The sequence below is a fragment of the Oncorhynchus masou genome, chromosome 23, assembly GCF_036934945.1.
Source record: "Oncorhynchus masou masou isolate Uvic2021 chromosome 23, UVic_Omas_1.1, whole genome shotgun sequence".
NCBI lineage: Eukaryota > Metazoa > Chordata > Actinopteri > Salmoniformes > Salmonidae > Oncorhynchus > Oncorhynchus masou.
In genome coordinates, this window is record NC_088234.1 from 28044049 (window position 1) to 28065505 (window position 21457).

At 46.6% G+C, this 21457-nt stretch overlaps 1 protein-coding gene across 7 annotated transcripts in view; it reads right to left on the minus strand.

Annotated features, from left to right (window-relative positions):
* LOC135510695 (neurexin-2-like) overlaps positions 1–21457 on the minus strand; it is a 977907-nt gene that overhangs the window by 60442 nt on the left and 896008 nt on the right. For all 7 annotated transcript variants that reach the window (XM_064931818.1, XM_064931817.1, XM_064931819.1 and 4 more), the window contains one exon: positions 11525–11696. In XM_064931818.1, coding sequence (XP_064787890.1) covers positions 11525–11696 — 172 coding nt within the window. The remainder of the gene's footprint in view (positions 1–11524; positions 11697–21457) is intronic.

Below are 21457 nucleotides of genomic sequence, written 5' to 3' on the forward strand. Positions count from 1 at the left end.
AGGGATATCTATCAGGGGAAGTCAACTGTATATCATCTCTTGCTCTGCAGCCAGATGCCCTTGTACAGGACACACATTTGAAATATATCCAGCAGAGTAGAATGGAGCTGTCTGGATGTTTTGCCCATCTTTCTCACTTTTTTTCTCTCTCTCTGCTTATTTTCTCTTTCTCTCGCTCTCTCTCTTTCTCCCTTTATCTTATCGCTCTCTTCTCTCCCTCTCTATTCTCTCTCTCTTTCTTGTTCCCTCCCCCTCTCTTCCACCCTCTCTCGCTCTATGTCACTGTCTGTGTATCTGACCTTTTCTCTCCAGACTGCATTCAAATGTGTTATCCCTCTCTGAGTACACTGTATACCCAAGCTGAAGCATCCCTCCCATTGGAATACATACACTCCATATCAATCCCTTTTCTCCGAACATCCTCACACATCTCTTCCCATATGAATTGAGAATGGATTCCTCTTCACCATATAACGACAGTGTGATCTCTGCAGTAGTTGTCAGTCTAACGGTTCTGTTTAATCCATAGAAATACAATTCTAGTTATGGTTTTATCGCTCCTCTCCTATCTGCCACTCTGGGTCTGCGTGTTGATGTCAGAGTGAGGGACTGGGGCTCGTGTGGAAATCAAAGTTGTCAGTTCTTTAATTAGCTAGAGCAATCTTTTCCCTCCGTCTCCCTGATGAGGGCTCCTGTCCCTCTCCCGTCCCCCTCTCCTCCCCCAGCCACACAGGCCTGGAATTGGACCGCTGTCTAACTGTGAAAGATCCAATCAGAGCGTGCCGTGCCGGTGGACCACGAGTCCCTATAAGCCCCCAACCAAGGAACGCGTGTCACTCTGCAGTGTTACATCACTGACTTCTTTATTTCCTACATACATTGGATTTGACTGGAATTCAGTTAAATGACTGCAGGATAACTTCAATGCCTGAACTGTAGTAGGTTGGAGGTGTCGCTGTTAAGTCAGACTTATTGTCACTCAAATCTAACATCAAAGAAATGCTATCCCTAAAACAGTGCTTATGAGTGCTAAATAACCCACTCTATATTCTACCAGAAATCACCCCACAACCTTGGACCATCGTCAACTGAAATGATGACATCCTTTCTGTCCTATCGGAAATGGCCCTCCTCCAAGTACACCACAGCCCTATTTAATAACAAATCATGCCCATTATGCATTATTTGACCATCCCCATCCTTATCCCTTCAGCACAGTGTAACATCAAAGTCACATTGAGACTTCAACTGCGATGGTTCAGGTATTGAAGTTCTACTGCACTCTAAGTAGGGCCAAGCCTCTAGCTCTGCTCCTGGAAATTAGATTGCACCGCTGCTGTACGACTCAAGTACTTGTTCTACTCCAAGTAGGAGGGCTAATCCTGTGGCTCTGTGAACTCCTGTCCTGGTGTTCCCTGAGCTGGAGCCAGGCTGTCTACACCCTGCCAGCCTGCCACGTCCAAGCCTCCTGGAACTTAAATGGGCACGGCTGGATGGGAAGGGAAGTGCTGAGCTTCTCAGAGACCCTGGCCTCCTCACAGCCTCGCAGCTCTCTGTCTCTCTCCCGCTCTCCCTCTCGTTAGCTCTCGCTCCCGTTCTTCCTCTCGTTAGCGTTCGCTCGCTCGCTCTCTCTCTCTCCCACTCTTCCTCTCGTTAGCTCTCTCTCTCGTCTCGCCCCCCCCCCCCCCCCTCCAACTCTGTCTCTCATCCCCTAGCGTTTACAGTGACTCAGAGGTAAGAGAAGGCAGACAAAGGCAGGTAGACTTTAAAAAGGGTTGAGCTGCTTCGCAGGCTCCCCCTGTGCTGACCTCTGAGTGGCTGGGACAAAGAGACTCCTAGCTGGGAGACAGCTGCTCAGCCACCCTGGCTCTCTTGTTCTCTCGCTGTCTCCAGCTATGCAGGTTCAGTATAGGTCAGCACTCAGTACTCACAGAAACTTCTGTTAAACGCCTGGCAGCAAGAGCACAGGGAAGGAATCCGAGGAACTCTCTCCCTGTCCTTTTTCATTCTTTCTCTGTTTGCCTCTGTCCTCTGTCATTCATTTCCTCTCTTTTTCTCGAGAGTCCCTTTCTTTTTTGGCTCCCGTGATAAAGACGAGCAAAAAAAAACCAACATAAAATACATTATATAAATACTGAGCTATATTGTATGCAATTAACCATATATTGTGGTCAATTAACCATGTATTTGTGGATGTTGATGTGTGTTTGGGCTTATTGTCTTCCTTGAAGATCCACCACTTGGGGCCAAGATTCAGCCTCCTGGCAGAGGCAACCTAGTTCTTTTGGCTTAAAAGGTACCAGGTAGATGGCATGATGCCGTTGACCTTAACAAGGGCCCCAGGACCCGTGGATGCATAGTAACACCACAACATCGAAGATCCGCCGCCATATTTTACAGCAGGGATGAGGTATTTTCTGCATATGCATTGTTCAACACTGGTGTGCGTGGCCAAGAAGCTCTCGTTTTTTTTTCATGCCATCCAACAAATGTAAACGCCAGGAGTTTGCTAAACGGCATTGACACTTAGATTGGAACCTGTGCATTTTGCAATGGCCATCTCAGTCTCCGGACTTGAACCCCATTGAGAATGGGTTTGAATTGAAGAGGTCAGTCCATAAGCGCAGATGAAGGATATCAAGGATCTGGGAAGGTTCTGTGTGGAGGGATGGTCCAAGATCCCTCCCAATGTGTTCTCCAATCTCATAAAATATTTATTTTGACGTTTCCGTGCCGTTATCCTCGCAAGGTGAGGTATTGAAAGGCATTGAAAACAGGTGTGCCAGTCCCCCGTCATCCAAGATGGCATAGCAGTTCAGACGTCTTTTGTCCTCGTCTTGTCGTGTCCCGTATATATATATATATTTACAACTTTTTTCACATATATATTTTTTTTTCACATATAAATTTTCCATAAACTCATCTTCAAAACACTCTCCTGCAACCCGCCTCACCAATTTATATTTATAAAAAAGTATTATTTACCTCAAATCTGTAATCCTCCAAAGAAGCTAGCCAGAAACTCCAAGAAGCTAGCTAGAAACTAGCCAGAAGCGAGCCAGGAGCTAGCCAGAAGCTAGCCAGAAGCTAATCCAGAAGCTAATCAGAAGCTAGTTCAGAAGCTAGTTAGCTTCTTTACTGGCAAATCGTTAGTATTCAGCTAACCACGGTTTTGTGGTCATCAGCTATCTTTTAGCTCGAAAATCTATCGCCAGTTTTGTACGCCGCAGCGCGGCTCGGAACGGAATATCCCAGACCAATTTTTCTCTCCATGTCCCTGGATTTCAACCGCTAACTCTGGACATTCATACCTGGATCTCTCAGCTAGCTAGCTGCTATCCGTGTGACTATCGGCTTTTGTCGATTCCGGAGCAAACATCAGTTATTCCGGAGCTAGCCAGCTGAAGAGTTCCATCCATCACTCCTGGACTGCAGTCACCTATCCAGACCCGTTTTACTGCCTACGCGGAGCCCCACCGGGCCTTCACAACTGGACTGCCGACGTTATCTACCTGAAGGAGTTATCCGGCTGGCTCCTCCGTTGCGACGTTACCTGAACGCCCATCTGCGGCCTGCTAACCGTTTGCTGTCTTATCGGCTGCTATCTGAATAGACAATCGGACAATTTATTTATTTATTTGTATCATTTTTTGTTTTCTTCTTGGGCCTCTATAACTATATCTATTGTTTTTATTTTTGTTGTTGTTGTGTGATTTGGATTAATCCCCTCTACCACACGGAACCCCACTAATCTACTTACGGAACGCAAGAGGTGGCTAATAACAGACGTCCATCCTATGCTAGCTTGCTACCGATGGCCTGGCTAGCTGTCTAAATCGCCGTGACCCCCAACCAACCTCTCCACTCACCGGACCCTTTTGATCACTCGACTAAGCATGCCTCTCCTTAATGTCAATATGCCTTGTCCATAGCTGTTCTGGTTAGTGTTTATTGGCTTATTTCACTGTAGAGCCTCTAGTCCTGCTCACTATACCTTATCCAACCTATTAGTACCACCACCCACACATGCAATGACATCTACTGGTTTCAATGATGTTTCTAGAGACAATATCTCTCTCTTCATCACTCAATACCTAGGTTTACCTACACTGTATTCACATCCTACCATACCTTTGTCTGTACATTATACCTTGATGCTATTTTATCGCCCCCAGAAACCTCCTTTTACTCTTTGTTCCAGACGTTCTAGACGACCAATTCTTATTGCTTTTAGCCGCACCCTTATTCTACTCCTCCTCTGTTCCTCTGGCGATGTAGAGGTGAATCCAGGCCCTACAGTGCCTAGCTCCACTCCTATTCCCCAGGCGCTCTCTTTTGACGACTTCTGTAACCGTAATAGCCTTGGTTTCATGCATGTTAACATTAGAAGCCTCCTCCCTAAGTTTGTTCTATTCACTGCTTTAGCACACTCTGCCAACCCGGATGTTCTAGCTGTGTCTGAATCCTGGCTTAGGAAGACCACCAAAAATGTTAAAATTTTAATTCCAAACAACAACATTTTCAGACAAGATAGAACTGCCAAAGGGGGCGGTGTTGCAATCTACTGCAAAGATAGCCTGCAGAGTTCTGTCCTACTATCCAGGTCTGTACCCAAACAATTTGAACTTCTACTTTTAAAAATCCACCTCTCTAAAAACAAGTCTCTCACCGTTGCCGCCTGCTATAGACCACCCTCTGCCCCCAGCTGAGCTCTGGACACCATATGTGAACTGATTGCCCCCCATCTATCTTCAGAGCTTGTGCTGCTAGGCGACCTAAACTGGAACATGCTTAACACCCCAGCCATCCTACAATCTAGACTTGATGCTCTCAATCTCACACAAATTATCAATGAACCTACCAGGTACCTCCCCAAAGCCTTAAACACGGGCACCCTCATAGATATCATCCTAACCAACTTGCCCTCTAAATACACCTCTGCTGTCGTCAACCAAGATCTCAGCGATCACTGCCTCATTGCCTGCATCCGTAATGGGTCAGCGGTCAAACGACCTCCTCTCATCACTGTAAAACACTCCCTGAAACACTTCTGGAAGGATATTGATCTCATCCCGTCAGTAGAGGATGCCTGGATATTTTTTTTTAAATGCCTTCCTAACCATCTTAAATAAACATGCCCCATTCAAGAAATTTAGAACCAGGAACAGATATAGCCCTTGGTTCTCCCCAGACCTGACTGCCCTTAACCAACACAAAAACATCATATGGCGTTCTGCATTAGCATCGAACAGCCCCCGTGATATGCAGCTGTTCAGGGAAGCTAGAAATCATTATACACAGGCTGTTAGAAAAGCCAAGGCTAGCTTTTTCAAGCAGAAATTTGCTTCCTGCAACACTAACTCAAAAAAGTTCTGGGACACTGTAAAGTCCATGGAGAATAAGAACACCTCCTCCCAGCTGCCCACTGCACTGAAGATAGGAAACACTGTCACCACTGATAAATCCACCATAATTGAGAATTTCAATAAGCATTTTTCTACGGCTGGCCATGCTTTCCACCTGGCTACTCCTACCCCGGTCAACAGCACTGCACCCCCCACAGCAACTCGCCCAAGCCTTCCCCATTTCTCCTTCTCCCAAATCCGTTCAGCTGATGTTCTGAAAGAGCTGCAAAATCTGGACCCCTACAAATCAGCCGGGCTAGACAATTTGGACCCTTTCTTTCTAAAATGATCTGCCGAAATTGTTGCCACCCCTATTACTAGCCTGTTCAACCTCTCTTTCGTGTCGTCTGAGATTCCCAAAGATTGGAAAGCAGCTGCGGTCATCCCCCTCTTCAAAGGGGGGGGGGCACTCTTGACCCAAACTGCTACAGACCTATATCTATCCTACCATGCCTTTCTAAGGTCTTCGAAAGCCAAGTCAACAAACAGATTACCGACCATTTCGAATCTCACCACACCTTCTCTGCTATGCAATCTGGTTTCAGAGCTGGTCATGGGTGCACCTCAGCCACGCTCAAGGTCCTAAACGATATCTTAACCGCCATCGATAAGAAACATTACTGTGCAGCAATGTTCATTGATCTGGCCAAGGCTTTCGACTCTGTCAATCACCACATCCTCATCGGCAGACTCGACAGCCTTGGTTTCTCAAATGATTGCCTCGCCTGGTTCACCAACTACTTCTTTGATAGAGTTCAGTGTGTCAAATCGGAGGGTCTGCTGTCCGGACCTCTGGCAGTCTCTATGGGGGTGCCACAGGGTTCAACTCTCTTTTCTGTATACATCAATGAGGTCATTCTTGCTGCTGGTGAGTCTCTGATCCACCTCTACGCAGACGACACCATTCTGTATACTTCTGGCCCTTCTTTGGACACTGTGTTAACAACCCTCCATGCAAGCTTCAAAGCCATACAACTCTCCTTCCGTGGCCTCCAATTACTCTTAAATACAAGTAAAACTAAATGCATGCTCTTCAACCGATCGCTACCCGCACCTGCCCGCCTGTCCAACATCACTACTCTGGACGGCTCTGACTTAGAATACGTGGACAACTACAAATACTTAGGTGTCTGGTTAGACTGTAAACTCTCCTTCCAGACCCATATCAAACATCTCCAATCCAAAGTTAAATCTAGAATTGGCTTCCTATTACGCAACAAAGCATCCTTCACTCATGCTGCCAAACATACCCTTGTAAAACTGACCATCCTACCAATCCTCGACTTTGGAGATGTCATTTACAAAATAGCCTCCAATACCCTACTCAACAAATTGGATGCAGTCTATCACAGTGCAATCCGTTTTGTCACCAAAGCCCCATATACTACCCACCATTGCGACCTGTACGCTGTCGTTGGCTGGCCCTCGCTTCATACTCGTCGCCAAACCCACTGGCTCCATGTCATCTACAAGACCCTGCTAGGTAAAGTCCTCCCTTATCTCAGCTCGCTGAGCATCTCCCACCTGTAGCACACGCTCCAGCAGGTATATCTCTCTGGTCACCCCCAAAACCAATTATTTCTTTGGCCGCCTCTCCTTCCAGTTCTCTGCTGCCAATGACTGAAACGAACTACAAAAATCTCTGAAACTGGAAACACTCCCTCACTAGCTTTAAGTACCAACTGTCAGAGCAGCTCACAGATTACTGCACCTGTACATAGCCCACCTATAATTTAGCCCAAATAACAACCTCTTTCCCTACTGTATTTAATTAATTAATTTATTTTGCTCCTTTGCACCCCATTATTTTTATTTCTACTTTGCACATTCTTCCATTGCAAATCCACCATTCCAGTGTTTTACTTGCTATATTGTATTTACTTTGCCACCATGGCCTTTTTTTGCCTTTACCTCCCTTATCTCACCTCATTTGCTCACATCGTATATAGACTTGTTTATACTGTATTATTGACTGTATGTTTGTTTTACTCCATGTGTAACTCTGTGTCGTTGTATGTGTCGACCTGCTTTGCTTTATCGTGGCCAGGTCGCAATTGTAAATGAGAACTTGTTCTCAACTTGCCTACCTGGTTAAATAAAGGTGAAAAAAACAAAAAAACAAACAATTGTTTTGAACACTCTCTTCTGTGAAAAAATATATATTACTTGTTAAACAAAATCTCTTTACCTTTAACAAATGTCTTAGTATAAAATAATATAATTGCAACAACAAAAAAATCAAGCATACAACATAGCTCGATATTTGTATGATGTTTTTATAACAGTATTTAAAAAAAATCTTTATCAAGGGTGCCTATAATTATGGACCCCACTGTGTGTGTGTAATCTAAGTAAATGTGCGCCATCTTGAACTAAATGTGTGTGTGCGTGCGCACGTTACAGACAGTGTGCACGTACAATACAGTATGTGTAATCTCGGTAGCTGTGATGCTATCCAATTTGTGCACCGCTTGTTATACAGTACTGTCGACGCAAACCCTATCCATCAGAGAGCTGATAGCAGCTGGCTTACACAACCCATGCCGAGCAGCTATCTCTATCTCGCTCTCCTTCATCCTCTCGTTCTCATTCTGAGGGGCGGGGACCATCGCTATGGACCCCTGCCTTTCCACTCCACCTCTCTTTCCCCCCACTCACTCACTCGCTCTCCTCCTTTTATCTCCTCTCTCTCATTCTATTTTCCCCCCTCCCTTACCCGTATATAACTCTTTCCCACTTCCCTCTTCCTCCACATCTCTTCCCTCTTCCTCTCCATCTCCAGCCATTTCTTCACAGGCACAGCCAGGAGCCAAAGCAATAAGACAGCTTTATTGGTGGTGTGCTGCAAACGCCCTGGATCAGGAAAGCGTGTTGGCGCAGCGTGCACACTCGACTTGTCATAATGATGAAGTTACTAGGCGACACAAATGCTAATCACCAGGAGGCAGCCCAGCTACAGGGAATGTATAGTAAGACGGCAATGTAAATAGAAAGTTAAAGGAGCATAGTGCTACTGTTGATGCTGATCCATCGGCTGGTGTTGTAGACAGACAAACCTTATCCCTCTAACTATAGAGCCATTTACACCACACCAGAGCAATGTTCTGTGTCGTGACTTAAAATACAATTATAGTCATCGTCGTAAATGTCAGGCTGCGCTACGACGTTCGCTAGCTTCCCAATACGGAAGAAGAAAGGACGAGGAGAGGGAGATGGATGAGGAGGAGGAGGAGGAGGAGAGAGGAGAAGTCTGGGATGGAGTGGGAGAGAAATATAGCCAGTCGAGTCAAATGCAACTGCTTTGACGTTGTATTGTATATTAGCTTGGGTGTGGACATATCAATGGGAGTATATGAGGAAAGGGTGTTAGGACTTCCCTACAATCCACGCTAATCTGAGACTACTTCCACGCGCGCACGCTCACACACAGTTTATCTAGCAAAGGTGTTTGAATCTGGTTGAAATGTGCTGCAGTTGAACTGAGGGCAGTTCTCAAATTATTTTCAACCTGTTCCCAGTTGTGCAGCTGTTAATCTTTTACACACAAAGGAAGGATTCTGGTTTTGTAAGACTGTGTGTGTGTGTGTACACTGCCACAACTGGTACCTCACCTTCCTCTTGCCCTCTCCCTTTGTCTCCCCCTCCTACGGGAGAGCTCATCTTTCCTTGGTCTGTCCCCACTACCCATTGCCCTCCAAATTACCTGCCCACAGCATATTAGATGAGGAGGAGTCTCCCTTGTCTCCTCCAGCCTGCCAGCTGCCTGACTGGACAGTGTTAGAGACCGTAATGGCTGCTCAGAGAGCTTCCCTGTACTGTGCCAAAATGGTTCCTGTGTTGACCATGAGAGGTCACTTCTCCTAGTGTAGATGGAAACAAAGGAGCCACATCTAAATGAAAGGAGAATCCTGACAGCATTTCTGCAAGCTTTATTCTCTTCCTGGACATAGTTTGATATGATTATTCACTCTGAGTTGACAGTTTTCATAGGGCTCGTTCCTGGTTCACTGGTGGATATGACATTCTCCCTTATGGATAATTCATTTTAATAAAGGCTTTTGATCTTAATGGTAAGAGTGTCTTGAATGAGCTATGTCCACGGATGTTTAGCGTTCCAATTTTTGACTGACATTAGTGTCATTTAAAATACATTCATTAGTAAAATGCGTTCTATGTTTGGGAGGGATGCTATTGAGAGAATCACAGTGGTTTATATTTCTATCTGGGTCACAGGCGTCTGTTCCGACGCCCCCCCCCCCTAAAACTCCTCTTCCTTCTTTCATTTCACGCACCCCTCGGCTCAATTAGGAAGTCCCCCTTCCTCCCCCTCCATTCCTCTGTCCTATCGGAGCTTTGCTCTCCTAATGCGCAGCATCTCTGAGACAGACAGGGGACCTTCGAAGTGGCACTCGGAATAAACCGTGTGTACATAGCTAACGCGCATAATTGAGTAACAGCAAATCCGCCGGCACATACTCCCCACACCCCTCCTCGTCCCCTCCTCCACCCCAAACACACACCGCAACAATAGCGCCAACCGCAATGAACCGGCAAAAAAAAGAAGAACAAACCCGAAAACCTCGATCAGCAGGCGAGCTGAGAAGAAAGACGCCCGACTGACAAACAACGACAACGACGGAAGAAGAAAAGATGAAAGGGAAAACGAGGCCTCCGAATTCAATTACAACGAAGGCTGAAAATAGAATGAACGGGGGGGCACCGTTGTCAACAGGCTGCTCGGCTACTGTTGTGCGCCACCTTTAGCGTTATCGCTAACCCGGTTTGGAACACATGCCACGGCGAGAAAGGACTATTTCCATCACAATGGCCACGGAGAAGAGACTGTCAGGCGGTGCTCTATTCTTCCAGGCTGTGATGCATGGACTTCTGTCCCGGAGCTGACTGATGGATCTAGCTTTTCTCTGCAGGAGACAATAGAACCAAGGTGTGTGGGTTCGATCCCCACGGTGACAGGGGATGCCAGAGTATAGAGAGGGGCCGCATCACTCCTGGATATCACTCCACAGGGGCAAGCGTTTTGGCTTTGAAACAGTGGAGTGGGTTTATTTTCTCAGAGTTTACCTTAGACACACTCCCCCCAAAATACCAGTAATTGGAGCCATAGAAAGAGTCACCTGGAACACTGTGAAACACTCATCGGTGTCTAAGAAAACAATAATTATTACAAAGACAATTAACCCATTCCTTGCCTTCTAGGGTAGTGGTTCTACTAGCGTGAACAGATCAAGCTCAGTATGATCAGGGATCAGAAGCAGAAAATGTCTTCCTTGGAATAACCATTGTGGAGGTGGAGTTGAGATGAATACAGTAGAAAACAGCGGAGAGAGACACCAAGTGAGACTTTTTGAATTGGCAACAAATACCCTCATAATATAACCAGCATATTAAAGGGATTGTTACATGTTTTATTGTATATAATCATGATGATATATGACATTGTTGGGTGTCATACTCATCTGCTGAGTCATAGGTGTGTGTGTGTTCTTATGTGTGTGTGCGTCTTTCTGTATGTGTGTGTTCGAGAGCCAGAGGTTTCCCTCCAGCCACCTACACACAGCTCTAGCATTGAGGCATAAAGCTCTAACTGTACCTCCATCCAACCCTGCCCCGGCAGGCCTACACGTCCAGTGGCTATATCCACATTACTACCCCCCCAAATACAGCCAGCTACAGCCAGTGAGACAGCTATATTCTGGCCTGCTGGTGGGTTTTCAGCCCACGTAGACGTGAGGTTGTTTGCCTAAGGACAATCACTGCTCTCTCTCTCGGCCTTAATTGCCTGGAAAGTATGCAAGTGTACACTAAATATGTATGAAGCGTTTACACGGAGGTACATAGATATTGTATTTTCCTCTGTGGGGAAAGGCTTAAATTTAAAAAAGGCTTAAATTTGACAGATAATAAGTATTGGGTTGTGCGTTTGAATCCCGTACGGGATTCTACCTATGCCACTTAATTAACCATAAATAAAAACAACCATGTTTTTTTGAGTCTCTCACTTTCTCTCTCTTTCCACTGTATTCCTTTAGATCGACTTGTACTGTAGCCCTGTTGTGTCCCTCCACTGTCCCTCCCTCCATCCATCCCGGTGGTCCTACCTGTGGGGAAGCGTTCGATAACGGGCTGGCTGTCCACCTGCAGGGTAGCGTTGCCGCCGCTGCGCGTGAAGCGCACCACATGGTATTTGCCGTCGCTCACCGCCACTGCACTCTCCTCGATGGCGATGTCGTCCGTTCCCACGTTGAAGATGACGCCAATCCTTCCTCGTTCCTAGCAGGAAAGAGAGAGAAAAGGGAGCTTAGCGGGAGACGACGTCTTTCATCTCTGCTCAAGTGTGGATCGGTGAAAGGTGTGTCCGGGTTCTGGATAGGACCAAGCAGACTTCGAACCCAGGTCAAAGGTCATCGGATGCTACTTTAAACCATGTTAGCCCGCTAAGCTAAAGCCTACAGTTGGCATTAGCTCTGGGTGCTGTCAACCACATCACCTTTAGGTCTAGGATGGAGTTAACCACGTCCACTAAACATAATAAATGAAAGGGCTATTCAAATATGCCATTATATTTCCATCAAGTTTAAAACAGTGTTCAACATATACACTCTACAGTATGACAAGTACAGTGCAGTGGCCAATGCTCCAGTGTGTGTTCTGATCACGGGTGGGGCGTAACGGTGTTCAGTCATGCGTGAAGAATGAATGAAGAATGGACTACTTGTTGAGGACTCCTCCACCTTTAGCATTCATCACCCTCTTAACCCCCTCCCCTCTCGCATCTATTAGTGTTGACAGCCTCCTACTGCTTTGAGTTTATTACATTCTACCCCCACCCACATCTCTCTCTCTCTCCACTTCTCCCGTCCCTCGCTCCCTCTTTTACCCTCCTCCTGCGCCTCTCGTCCTCTCCTGTCCTCAGTCCCCAGGAAAGGTCAAAGTCATTTCCAGAGTTACTCTGGCTGCCATGAGGGGATGGAGGGAGGGAGGGGGGGGGGGAGGGAGGGAGGGAAAGGTAGAAACACGATACACTACAGACAGAGACTCCTCCACTCTTCACTCCAAAAAGTTGCTATCTAGATCCCAAAAGGAGAAGCATTTTGAGTTCGATGTGGATGGGTTCTTACATGGAACTCAAAAGACTTCTACCTGGAACCAAAAAGGGTTCTTCTATGGGGGACAGCCAAAGAACCACTTTGGAACACTTGTTTTCTTAGAGTGTCGCTTCTGTTGTGCGTGTTCACTGCTGTGACTATCTAATGGCAGCCGGTGCCCTTCCCATTGGCCGCTTGTCCGTGCCTTTTTCCAACAGCACTTCCTGGTTTGACACGAGAGGTCAAACTCGTTTGCTGCGGGGATCGCAGTGCATGCCGCTATTGCTCTGCTCTAGACCCCTTCTCCGCCATTATCTCCATTGATCGCTTCATCTAATTAGCTATGTGCATTTATTTAGTTGAAAAACCTTCTCCGCGTGCCACAATATTGTGAGGTTCAGCTATGGCTTTAGCTTACAGCAATGTTTTAATAATTCATGCTCCATTAAATGTTTTAGGAATATTTTTTGAAAAGCTGCTAAAATGTTACAGGGACTAAAGTATCAAGTTAATTGAGTAAATAGGAGTGAGAGGTTGGGATGTAAAATTGATGAGTTGTGTAATCACGGTCACAATTATCGAACACGCACCTCGCCGGGATAAAACAGCCATGCTATTTAATGAGGAGAGCGCTCGGGTGACAGGGACGATTAAGTGTGCTCAAATGGTGGTGTCACTGGATGTGTTCAGAGCGTGATTAATACCTTTAAAGGATCAACAGAGGCTTAGCCAAATGTATCAGTCAAACTGTCTGTCAGGATAATAAACCTGGTTCAATTTGAATAGGCGCCTGTGTTTGACGGTGCTAGCCGCCGCACCTACGATCGCTGAGGCTTAAATACAGTGGAATTAAAATATCCATTGAGTTTGTTGACATTTACAAAGGAACTTTGGAGTGATGACCTAAGCCCCTTAGGGACGTCAAGCATAAGTCCTCAGGGGACACACGGCTCCTTGGCACTTTATCAATCAATGAACGTTATTGAATGACCAGAGACTCCGTATAGGGCTGCCTGGCTTCTCGTATCTAAACCCACTATTGATTAATAAGAACAAATAACAAACAAACAGAAATGACGTCCCTTTAATGATCACACCATCTTTTTTTTTACTCCCAGAGGAGGGGAAAAAATCCTAAGTTGCGGAGGTAGCCAAATGCTAACGCAGTGCAGTAAACAGTAGGTAAGCACTTCTCTTGCCTCACCACTGCCCACCCACAATAAAGTGCGAACACTAATTGCGTTACCTTTTTTCCTCGAGAACTAATTACATTTTCCACTAGACAATCATTTTCTTTGGGAAATGAATCCCTAGTATTAGGGTATTAGCGGAGGGGGAAGCGCACAGGGAAAGAGATATTTACAGAGAGATTAGCATTTATGTTCCGCAACATTAGGGCTTCTTCTCTCTCGCCTGCACTGGGGAATGTGTCGACCCCCTTACACAAAGCAGCCGACGGGAATCGCTGTTTTTTTTATTTTTTAAAGACGATTTCTGTGTTGCCGTAATATCATTTTAATGGCCGTTCCCTTAAGCAAAATATCTCAGGAAGAAAAAAAGGCCCACAATCCCCTATGACTGGGAGCAGTCATGCACATACAGTAGCCGTGAAATTAATGGAGAGGGGGGAAAGGGAGGATGGCTTAGGTACGGCACTGTGGTAACCAACATTAAAAATCAAATGTCTTTTAAAACATGAAAAGCTTAAAAAACAGTTAAGACGTCTCCTAATTTGTTTTAACCGGGAGTCTAATGGGCACTATTGCTTGGCTTTTATTGTGCCAGTCCCAGTTGTTAGTTAGCTGGGTCAATCATGTGGATCGGCAGGGGGGGCCGTTGTGGTCTTGGAGGGACCGGAGTCCTGTTGGCTTTATGGATGCTTTTCAATTAGCCACTGATTTAAACCTAGGGGGGAGATGTACCATCACATCCTGCTAATGACTTCAATGAAACAATCAAAGCCCTGGGATGGTATAGAGAAGGCCTAAGGAGCCCCCCCCCCCACCCCAGGGTGGAGTTACTACACAGCTCTCTGGGGTGGGCTACAAATTAGAGTTAAAAGCTTCCGGCAGATTCCGGAGGATCCACAAGTCTCCAAGTGTGGTTGCGTAACTCTTTAACTTTTTGTCTTTATGCCTTCACTTTGTGTCCAGTAGGGTTTTAGATGAAGGTGTTCCTGTTATAAGAAGGGTGTCGTTCCTGACCGCCTGATCTGACTAGTAAAAACCTTTCAAGCAATAGTACATTGGTATCAGAAATGGGAAGAGTAGAAGTTTAAAAAAACTAGGCTACATAGAGCATTTCAGAGGGGATATTTGGACATGACCTTGCAGCGTGTGAGTGTGGTTGAGGTAAGCTGGGCATACGGATGGGAATGTGAATGAGGAGTACCAGACCGAGGCCCCTGTGTGTGTGTGTGTGTGTGTGTGTGCGGGTGTTAGCGTGTGCTAGGGTTATCAGTCAGCCTCCAAGAAGGCTTACCGTCGATCAGACTAAAACGAAAGGGTGAGAGAAAGACAAGAAGAGAGAGAAAGTGCGCACGGTAGAGAGGGGATGTGAAGGATATGGAGCAAGGAGCACGGAGAGAGCGAAATAGCAACACTGCATGATTAAAAAAAAAACGAAAATCGGGAACCTTGACGATCTTCAAGGGCCTTGAGGTGCACTGTGATCAAAGAGTCTTTTGAAGATGTCAAGATGGCTTTTCTCCCCCCACTAAACATATCGGTATAGTCAATTAAGAAGGAGAGGGGGGGGGGTAAAAACTGACAAAGAGAGAAAGGATTGCTACGTTTCAGGGATTTGTTTCCTGCGTTATTTTCTAAGTGGCTCATGGATAGAACAACGGTCTCCTCTCTCATCCCCCTATCTTCATCTCCCCCCTCCGCTACTCCATCTCTTCATTCTCCCCAGTCTAAGCGTGATGCCAGACGAGACGTGGAAGGATGAATGAAGGAGCCAATCACGACTGCCAGAAAACTGCCAGGGAGGTTAATGGCGGATTGGTAGAGAATGCCAGTAATTTTGTTTATTCATTATTAAGGAATAATTCAGCGGAATTTATGTTTTTCAGTAGAATCAATGGAAAACCAAGAGATACAGCCTGGAATTAGGTATGTGGATAAATTGGCCTGTAAATATGAATGAAGGGGTTTCATTGATCAGAACCTTCCATTCTTAAAATGTTCCATTCACATAAGATAGGGGTCATATCGTTTCACCCCAGGGCTGGATTGATATAGTATACAATGCCATATTTACGTGACATTGTATACTGTGGCATAATGATAATGATAATGAATGCATGAGGCTAATCCGAACATATGAGGGATTGATTTAGTCAGGGGCTGCTGTTTTAGGATGGTTCATCTCCGTCTCTCTCTCTCTCAGTCAGAAACTACAGCAGTGTTACGTAACCACAAGGAATAGGTTGTTATGTAAGATGAGGCTGTATACCAGCAGCTAAAAACCCTTTTTACATTCACAGCTCGGCTAAACCACATCAAGGACCGTCTCTGACTGATGTTTTCCACCCGGTAGACCACAGGGTGTGTGGTACAGGTCCTCCAGATAATGGGGGGCTGACAACGCCACACGTGTGATTTGGATTTGGGCGGCGGCGGTTGGGGAAACGAGGGGCGTGTGACAAAAGGGGTTCCTGTCTGGAATGTGAGTGTGCCTATCCTTCCCCCCTGTCTCCCCCCATCCAAATCTCCCTCCCCCTCTCCCCCCATCCAACTCTCTCTCCCTCCCCTCTATCCAACTCTCTCTCTCCCCCTCCCCCTTATCCCCCCCATCCAACTCTCTATCCCTCCCTCCCACCCCACCTCTCTCTCTTCTTCACTCTCTCCGCTCGGCACAGTCCGCCTCATTTGTATGTGTTTGCAGTAATCTGCGGCAGTCACCTTGAGAAAGTTGCCCCCATCTCCTCATCTTAATAGCGCTTTATCTCTCTCTCATTCTCTCCCTTCCCCATATCTCTTACAGTCAGTGCTTCAGCGTCTAACCAGCCCCTGCTCTGTGAGACAACGACATGAAACTCAGGCTATGATAAAGGATCCTATTTCGTTACAAATCAATCTGTCAGAGAGGCTGGGAGGGAGAGAAACGATACTAGTGTGTGTGTGTGTGTGTGGGGGGGGTTGAAAGATAGCGAGAGAGTGTGTATGTGGGACAACCTGACTTCCATGAGTCACACTAGGCATGCCCAGATGTGCTATACTTCCCCTGCCACTGATCTGAGGTGGTGCAGCAACATTTATACTAATCATTCCAATACAACATTTATGCTAATTGCTCTAATCGAAACGCATCTCTCTGTACAGTCATAATAAACAGGAACTTAATCGCGACAGTCTTGCCGACCCTCAGCCTTCCACCATTCATTCCCTCCAGTGTCAGTCCTTGACCCCCAGCACAGAGCACACGTGCATACACACAGTTGGATCATTACTGCTGGGTACTGGTGATCTGAGCCAGTGAGACTGGGGATTGATGATGTCTTTCAGCTCATGACCACTGGCCCTGTAGGTCAGAACCCTCTCAGACACACCTAATATGAAAGCACACACACACACACACACACACACACGGTCATATGATGAACACACACAGAAATACTGAAGCCAATAAACAAACATGAAAGAACGCCTGCGTCATTGAGTGGAGGTTGCTGATGCAGTGGGGACCACCATGGCGGGTGGTTGTGTTTAGAAAGATATGTGGCAGAGGGTTGATGGACACACTCAGAGGGTGTGTCGATGTGTGTGTTTGTCGTGCCTGAGTGTGCATACATGCTTGTGGGTGTGTGTGTGTGTGTGTGTGCGTGGCGCTCGGGGTTTGTTGACTATTCAGAGTTTGCCCTGCGGCTTGGCTTCACCTGAACACACACAGCAGAAGTGGGATGTGTCGAATGGCTGACATGCTGGTTGTGTTCTGTCTCAGAGCGTGTGTGTGATCATGTGAGACAGGCTTGGAGCTCCCGACACGGATCAAAATGTCAGGGTTTGCGTGTGTTCGTTTCTCTGAGTGTGTGTCTGAGTATTTGGGTACGTGTGTGTGTGTGGACGTGCACGTGTACGGCATGTGTGTGGCTTCGTGTGCATGTAAAGTTAGTATGTGTGTGTACAGTCGGTGTGTCTGCGTTCGATGTGTGTGCGTGTACTGTATTAATCACAACCAGAACTAAAATCCTGCGTAATTTGGTCAGCTGCGTGATTAAGTTCTGGGTGCACACGTGTGAAGCAGACGTAGTTTAAGCACCGCCTTCGCCCCACGCTTGGTAGGACCACGTAATCGGTGACGAAAACCCAAACACCAGAACGACTGCTGCTCATTATCCTACACATTCCATCCTGTTGCGACAGATTATATCCACTCGAGATTAGTACTTTACATGTGTACGAGTGTGTGTGTGTGTGACAACTTAGAATCCTTACAACAAATAGAATGACAGATCACCACTTGACGCCCGCAATCCTCTCCCACTCACTCAGCCATGTCAAATCAAATTGTATTAATCACATGCGCCGAATACAACAGGTGGAGACCTTACAGTGAAATGCTTACTTACCAGCCCCTAACCAACAGTGCAGTTTCAAAAAAATACAGATAAGAATCTGAGATAAAAGTAACAAGTAATTAATAGAGCAGCAGTAAAAAATAACAATATATACAGGGGAGTGCCGGTACAGAGTCAATGTGCGGGGGCACCGGTTAGTTGAGGTAGTATGTACATGTAGGTAGAGTTAATTAAAGTGACTATGCATAGACGACAACAGAGAGTGGCAGTGGTGTGGAGAGGGAGGTTCAGGAGTCTTATGGCTAGAGCCTTGACTAGAGTCTTCAAGAGTCTTATGGCTTGGGGGTAGAATCTGTTTAGAAGCCTCTTGGACCTAGACTTGGCGCTTCGGTACCGCTTGCCGTGTGGCAGCAGAGAGAACAGTTTATGACTATGGTGGCAGGAGTCTTTGACAATTATTAGGGCCTTCTTCTGACACCGCCTGGTATAGAGGTCCTGGGTGGCAGGAAGCTTGGCCCCAGTGATGTACTGGGCCGTTCGCACTGTCCTCTGTAGTGCCTTATGGTCAGAGGCCGAGCAGTTGCCATACCAGGCAGTTATGCTCTCGATGGTGCAGCTGTAGAACCTTTTGAGGATCTGAGGACCCATGCCAAAGCTTTTGCCGAATAGCTTTTGCCGTGCCCGCTTCACAACTGTCTTGGTGTGCTTGGACCATGTTAGTTTGTTAGTGATGTGGACACCAAGGAACTTGAAGCTCTCAACCTGCTCCACTGCTGCCCTGTCGATGAGAATGGGGGTGTGCTCGGTCCTCTTTTTCCTGTAGTCCGCAATCATCTCCTTTGTCTTGATCACGTTGAGGGAGAGGTTGTTGTCCTGGCCCCACATGGCCAGGTCTCTGACCTCCTCCCTATATAGGCTGTCTCATTGTTGTCAGTGATCAGGCCTACCACTGTTGTGTCATCGGCAAATTGAATGATGGTGTTGGAGTCGTGCCTGGCCGTGCAGTCATGAGTGAAAAGGGAGTACAGGAGGGGGCTGAGCACGCACCCCTGAGGGGGATCAGCGTGGCGGATGTCGAGGGGACTTTTGACGTTGTGACAGTGTAAATGATCAACTCAGCTATCAGTCTACATGGCCCTCAGCCTCCCCTTTCAACTCCTTAGCCTGGAGTTGTTGAAATCTCAAGTTATGACAGATTGGCGTACGTCGGCGCAGCCATGACTCAAAATCAAGAGGCACCTCCAACCCAATCAAAGAGCAGAGACGGAGCAAGATTAAGAACCCTCAGCTCCTCTCGGAGTATCACTGTGTCTAACTTTCTCGGTTAGACACAGTGGTTTCTAGTCCGTCCACTGTGTGACTGAGTCAGAGGAGGCAGGTGGGAGGAGCTATAGGAGGACGGGCTCATTGTGATGGCTGGAATGAGTGGAGCGGCATCCAACATACGGAAACCACAGGTTTAACTCCTTTCCTTTCATTCCATTCCAGCCATTCCAATGTGCCTGCCTGTAGCTCCTCCCACCAGCTTCCACTGGACTGAATGGCTCCTGGAGATGAAGAAGAAATAATAGAGACAATGGATAAGACCGTCCTGCTAAATGACTAAAATGATGTAGTGTAGCTAGTGGCCATTTAGGAAGCTATGGGCCTTTTCTTTCTCTCTATTCCATGTCTGTTTCACAGCAGCCATCGTTGTTTCTCTCCAGTCCCCCTCTCCCTCCTTCCCTATGGACCTGCTACAGGATTGAGTGGTGGTGTTGCATGGGACTTGGCAGGATCCCACTCGTCTTCACCTCATGCGCTGGAGTGATATGCTGCGAACAGAGAAAGGAACTGCTAACGATTTCTCTGTGCGGTGTGCTCTCTGTGTGCCATGTGTGTGAGCCTCCGGGGGGGGGGGGGGCACACTCGATTCGAGCAAATAGTGGGAATTGAACAAAATGCACCTGGGGAATAATTAACAAAAGGTTTAATGGGTGCAATTTGAGATGAAAGCATGAGGAAGACAAAGAGACTGAGAGAAGGAGGAGTGCCAAATTGATCAACTCTTCTTTACACAAAGAAATTCATTTTCCATGTGTTTTCAACCGTTTCTACTGTTTGTGTGTGTGTGTGTGTGTGTGTGTGTGTGTGTGTGTGTGTGGGTTTTGAGCAACAGAGAGGATGTGAGGGAAAGACAATCTCGTTGTGTGTGTGCACACGTGCATGCGTAATTGCACCCGATTCCCCCTCCAAAAAAAAACCAAAAAGCTTGAGGAAGAGAAGCGCGCAGACGGGCACAATTGAAGCAAATGGGACAAAATCAAGAACAAAGTGTTTTCGGTCTGGCAATCCCTCCTCTACTCTTTCCCTGTCCTCTCTCTGTTCCGCGCCCCACTGCAGAACAACTGCAATGGACCACAAGGGTGCTTTGTCCCTTCCTTCTTGTCCCCACGCATTTCGTCATCGTACAAATACATCATGTACACGCTGTACATTCCAATAAAAGTTTGGAACACAGAAGTAGAATATGAGGCAACCAACTATCAATGAACAGCGATGATGTGACTATTATGCAGTTGCGATTGCTAGTTCTTTTCTAAATAAGCACCAGGGAATAGTGAAACGTCTAATGAACCAAGACCACTGTCGAAGCAGAGGGAATATTGCAAAGTAACCGTTCTCGCCTTACAGAAAGCAGTAAGGCCTCAAGTACCAAAAAGTAGGCTGGTGAATTTCACGCATAACCGCCACTGAAATGTATACCCTCTGTCCAGCCGAGAGAGAAACACTTTTAACGACTTTCGTTTGTGACCATAATCAGATAATATGGAGTGCATTTTTTATCTCTCAGTTTCTGCTAATCTAAGAACCGTGCAAAAGCCTTAAGAGCTCACCATCTCACCCCCTTCCTTTCTTTCTATTATCCCCTTTCCCTGTCTCCATCCCCCTCGCTCTTCTCTTGGGCGGCCTAGCGGTTAGAGCTTCTGGCTACTTAATCGAAAAGGTTCATAGTTTGAATCCCTAAACAGACAAGGTGGGAAAATCGGTCGTTGTGCCTTGGGTAAGACACGTAACCCTAATTGCTCGACCCTGGCCGTGACCCCACTCTCCAAGGGTGTCTCAGGGTTATGCAAAAAACACAGTTCCAATTCACACCTGCATATTCATACACACTTGAGAGATAGGACAAATAAGCACCCAACTAATTATTATTAGCATTATTATTCTCCCTTTCTTAAAATTTGCCACCTGTCCTCCATCCATTCATCTGTTGGCCTATCTATCGTTCCGTCAGAGAGTTGGCTCTTTCTCGCTCAACTTTGTTGGTGTTGGCACAAGGTTGAAGCTTAGCAGAGGGGAACGGCTGCCCAGCATACAGGCTAATATTTGCTCGCCGCTAAACAGAGCAAACACGGATAAACCGCCCACAACCCCCCCCCCCC